The sequence below is a fragment of the Vicia villosa genome, unplaced genomic scaffold (genome assembly GCF_029867415.1).
Source record: "Vicia villosa cultivar HV-30 ecotype Madison, WI unplaced genomic scaffold, Vvil1.0 ctg.001059F_1_1, whole genome shotgun sequence".
NCBI classification, from domain to species: Eukaryota; Viridiplantae; Streptophyta; class Magnoliopsida; order Fabales; family Fabaceae; genus Vicia; species Vicia villosa.
Window position 1 is genome coordinate 541429 of NW_026705466.1, and position 5012 is coordinate 546440.

Here is a 5012-nt window from a genome sequence, read left to right on the forward strand (position 1 = left end):
TAATTATTTTATTATTGTTGTTTTATAACTATTTCTTTATATTTTCTTTTTAACCAAACTTCAATTTTAATTAATCCTTTTGAAAAACCTTAAACTTTTTTTAATAATAGCAAATTTATTTATTTTTTAATTAATAGAATTAGTCTTTTAATTTAATAATTAAATTAGTTAAAAAATCTATAATATAAGAAAATTTGTTATTCTGGATTTCCCAATAATACCCTTTTGTTATCTTAGTTTAAATTAACATTTTGAGGATTCAAAATGTCTTTTCTTGATTTATTCAAAAGCACATAGGTAATTGGGAACAAACCAATAAAACAAAGTACAAGTAAATAAAATTATGTTGTAAAGGGCGCTCTTATTTTTGAAAAGTAAACCATTTTGAAACTGATTTTCTCTCTTCCCCAAAAATATCACTTTTTCTCTGCTTCATTGTGAAATCCTGCTACGACTACCAAACCCACACGCAAAACCTCTCTCTTTTCTTTCTTCACTTCTTCAACCTTCTAAATCCGCATCAATAACTCCATTTCTCTGAAAAATTTGAACACTGGTTGCAATTGAACATTGCAAGACCGTTTGAAGAAGTGAAGAACATCAATGACACCAAGGAACTAGGCAAGATTGTAGTGAGAGTACATCACAATCTGATTGATAAACAAGTAAGTATTTCTGCAAAAATATGAACATTGTGTTTGGGTTTATTTTTCAATTTTTAGGGTTTACATATTTTGGTTTTAATGACTACGATTGTTGTGTTGTATATTTAGGGTTTGGAATTCTAATATTATGCTTTAATATTTTGGTTTCCATAACTTCCATGGTTATGTTCAGTACTTAAGGATTGGATTTGTGATGTTACGTTTTAATGACGTGACTTGGTTTTTTCTGTTGTTTTCATACCTTCGATTGGTCTTTGGTTTTCTCCATTTGTTAACTAAAGAAAGTTGTGAAGTTTGGTTGAAAGAAAGAACGAAGAAGTAATGGGTATGATCAGTGAGACAGTCGTTTCTAACAAATCTCTTCAGATCTGTCAGGTCCTCACTCAGGGTGTTAGTCTTGGTTCATTCTCTTTCTTTCTCTTTTGAAAAATCTTTTCATTCAATTCATACTAACAAAACTCTCTTTTTTACGTTGTTTTACATGAAAAGGTTCAAATTGATGTTTAGGGTGTTAAATCTTCATTTTAGGGTTTATGTTATGTCAAGAATGAGCCATGATTTTATTTAATTTTATGATGTCTAGGGTTTAGCTTTAATAGTGCCAATTGAGATTCTAGGTTTTTCATATTCTGGTTTATGGGTTTAGTAGTAATCTGGGGTTATGTGTTTTGCTTCAGGCATGATTGTTATGTTTGCACTGATAATAGGGAAGGCATTGATGTGTATCATCGGCAGTGTATCTCCTGTTGTTGTTGTTCTTTCTAGAAGTATGGAACCGAGATTCAAGCGGGTAAGCCAATCTTATTCATGAATGACTTGGTAATATAATTTGTTTGTTTCTTTCTGTTGCTAATGAATGTTGGCTTTTTCAGGGGGACATTTTGTTCTTACACATGAGTAAGGAACCAATTCGCATAGGGGAGATTGTTGTATTTAATGTAGATTGTAAGTTCACCTCTCGGTTTTATCCTTAATGTTTTGCTTACTTCGACTCATATCTGTATTTCAACAATTTTCTAACTCTTTATATTTCAACATTTAGCAGAATCATGCAGAATTGAGGCGAAGATATGAATGAGTACGTGGGATGGAAAGGTGAAATGTAATAGCAAGTGTGGATATCAAGAGCTCACACTGAGTATGTCAATGGAGTTGAAATTCTTTGGCGACCAATTCGCTGTGAGCAGCAGCAGCAAGAGGGAGACGATGAGGACGACTGGTACGAGATAGAGTCATACAGAATGCCACTCTGCTGTATTCTTTTCTATGCAGCATCCTTCTTCTTTGCTATCGGAGCTCTCGGTAAGTTATTCTATAATCTACAATATACCATGGTTTGTTGGAAAATGTGTTCTTAGGTCACCCTTTGTGGTTGCCATGTTGAGATTTAATAATTTTAGCATGATTTAATAATTATTTTCTATGTAATAATAATTTTTTCTATGATTTAGCATGATATAAGCTTAACGGTTGAAGGTTTTGTCTATGATTTAATAATTTTTTTCTTTCAGGCACAAGAGGTTTCAACATTTTGGTGAGATATGTCTTCAACTTTCCTATATCAGCATATGTTTATGTTGACTGGCTCTTTGATCTAAAGAAAAGAATATTATTTCAGGTGATGGACATAATTGGGTCTAGCCTTTGGAATGTATGGAATTCTCTTGGTCAATTGTAAGATTTTGACCATATGTTTCATAGGGTGTCACCATGTATGGCTGCTTATATTGCAGTTGAGGCAATATCAATTCTTGAATAGCTCCATATACAAGGGTAAATCTTTTTTATAGCTTTTTAGAGTCAATAATAATGCTCCCATTTGTTAAGACTAGGTTATGGGTGATTACTTTTTATGAATGAAATTCTTATCATAAGAAGTTGCTTGGTCAACCTGGAATGGCTGATGATAAGAAGTTGTATCTTATTAATCTTGGTTTAGGTATGTTTTTGTTTCAAGCCAGTTACTATTGCATTTCCACTAAGTAGATGGTGTTGCACCATGAGCAAAAATGAATCAGCAACGTTCTCGGCGCTTTCGGGCTGCAAAAGATGCAGCCGAGGCTGTAAGAATGTTAACATGATCACTCATTCAAGGTTCTCCTACTTTTTTTCTGATGAAGTTACTGAGCTTTTTTTAAACATTATAGGAAGCGGAAGAGGAAAGGCTGAGGAAAGAATTCATCGGTGAGGGAACACCTTTGTCTCCCAAAGATAAGCCCGAGACTTCAGACACAAATGTCATTACCCCTGGTTCTAAGTTTATGGCAGCTCTGTCAGTGGCTCTTCAGTCTTATGTACAGACTAGATTGAACCTCAACCCTGCCTGGAAAAATATAAAGGTACTACATAATTGAAACCACATCCTATTAATTCTTTTGTCACTTGATCCCTTCAAGATGAGATGATTCCTTTCTTTTGGAGTAATCCCATCTATTTTCTTCTCCCTTATACATCTGGCTTTCAGGAAGCTCTTTCTCTAAATATTTATTTATGGGCTGTATTGGATGATTAATTATTTGAAGGTTATACTTTTGGATTCAAATGTTCCTGCTGAGGGAGAACATAAAATAATGGAATACATCCGGTTACAACGTAATGTTCCTGGTTTCAATTCGAATACTCGCCATTGTTTGTATGGATTGACGTGTTTTGTTTTGTCCTAATTTTAATTTTCATATTACCTGTCTAGGGTGCTTTTATCTTTTCCTTGATTTTTGCATGATATTTTATGATCTTCAAACCATGATGTTGATTTGATAATGCTCTCCTTAGCTACTCATGAGATTCACTTCTCAGTATTGAGGGAGGTTAGTTTTCAATGCGTGAACTGCTCAGTTGATACTGTTATCTCAATATGGATCTGTTACAATGTTGTTTTGTGATGATATCAATTTGACAATATCTATGGTTGCCGCCACTCATTTCATGATGGAATCATGAGAGCTACTGATGTGATGATTGCTGGAAAGATTGTGGTTGTTTGTGGTTACGGAGATGTTGGCAAGAGTTATGATGCCGCCTTGAAATAAGGTGGTGTTCGTGTGATCTTGGCTGAGATCGATCCAATCTGTGCACTTCAAGCACTCATGGACAGTCTACAAGTTCTGATTCTTGCAGATGTTGTCTCCGAGACTGACATTTTCGTTACCACCACTGGTAACAAAGACATTATCATGGTTAGTGACATGAAGAAAATGAAGAACAATGCCATTGTCTGCAACTTTGGTACTGGTTTTTCTGCTGGCAAACAATTTATGTCGTTGTAACAACGAATTTGGCTTCTGAAGAATTGGAAAAACTTTTTTCTAACATGGACATTTCAGTGGATTCTTCTTGGAAGTTAAAGAATGGTGTTGCAGAACATGTGTTCAGTGGATTTTTAGTATGGTTGTATATGAGTCTATGTATTAATTTGGTTCAGTTTTAATTTGATTTTTGCTTTCCTTTTTTTTCTTGTCCCTGTGTGTGGTGTTGTTCTTTTTTGTGTTATTCTAATAACTTTTGGTTTGAAATTAATCTGAATCCATTATTGATTTATGGATCTTCTTTTTCTAGCACCCTAACATTATTATATTTTTCAAATCAAAGTTAACTGATAATGTTATCCTACTCATAGAATTGAATGAAAATACAACTCTTTTTAGGTGTTATGTCCTGCTTGTTTTATTCTTTAACAAGATGCACCAAATGTATAACTAAACATACTTATGTTCTATCATTTTCTAGCAGATTTACCCAAGGTTAGCTTATGTTTTAAGGTTATGGTCTGTTCTAATATTGGTCAAATCCATAAAGTTTCATCAAATACATTTTTTTCCTCTCCTTAAATCCATTGAAACTCACAACACAAATTTTTCGGTTGTTTTATTAGACTAAGTTACATGGGACTTTATATAAAATATATGTTAGATACATGAAGTTATTATACACCTCAGTCTTTTTAGACGGTAAAATGTATGCGTGGGAGGGGAAAACAGGTTTGGTTTGTAAAGCAAATCACTGCAAACATTTTAATCATTTCCATTCATTCTTCATGGTAGCTGGTTAGTATTCCTTCACGTGAATCTTTTTTCCAGTTTTCATTATCAAGTATTTATGATTCAAGTATTTTTTTCTTTTATATATAGAAAATAATATTTTTATATACGGGAAATATTATTTTTACATACTAAATATATTTATGTTTCAAATATTTTTGTCTTTTATACACGGGAAATAATATTTTTATATATGAAAAAATTTATTATTGATTTAAATACTTTTTCTTTTTTAAATTTTTATATCAAATAAATATATTATGTAAGCAAATACGCGTACCAAACCAGAACCCGTGCGTATGCACGGGTT

General features: G+C 32.8%; 1 protein-coding gene and 1 long non-coding RNA gene across 2 annotated transcripts; both read left to right on the top strand.

Moving 5' to 3' along the window:
* The first annotated feature begins 390 nt into the window (after positions 1 to 390).
* LOC131632991 (uncharacterized) lies at positions 391 to 1610 on the top strand. Its single transcript, XR_009293207.1, has 3 exons — positions 391 to 665; positions 1343 to 1455; positions 1538 to 1610. It is a non-coding gene; the product is annotated as an uncharacterized LOC131632991 (long non-coding RNA).
* Positions 1611 to 2497: 887 nt separating this feature from the next.
* On the top strand, positions 2498 to 3166 carry LOC131632994 (5'-3' exoribonuclease 4-like). The gene is made up of 2 exons (XM_058903697.1): positions 2498 to 2728; positions 2813 to 3166. Exons 1-2 carry the CDS (start codon positions 2675 to 2677, stop codon positions 3017 to 3019), a joined length of 261 nt encoding a protein of 86 aa, XP_058759680.1. The 5' UTR covers positions 2498 to 2674; the 3' UTR covers positions 3020 to 3166.
* Positions 3167 to 5012: the final 1846 nt, after the last annotated feature.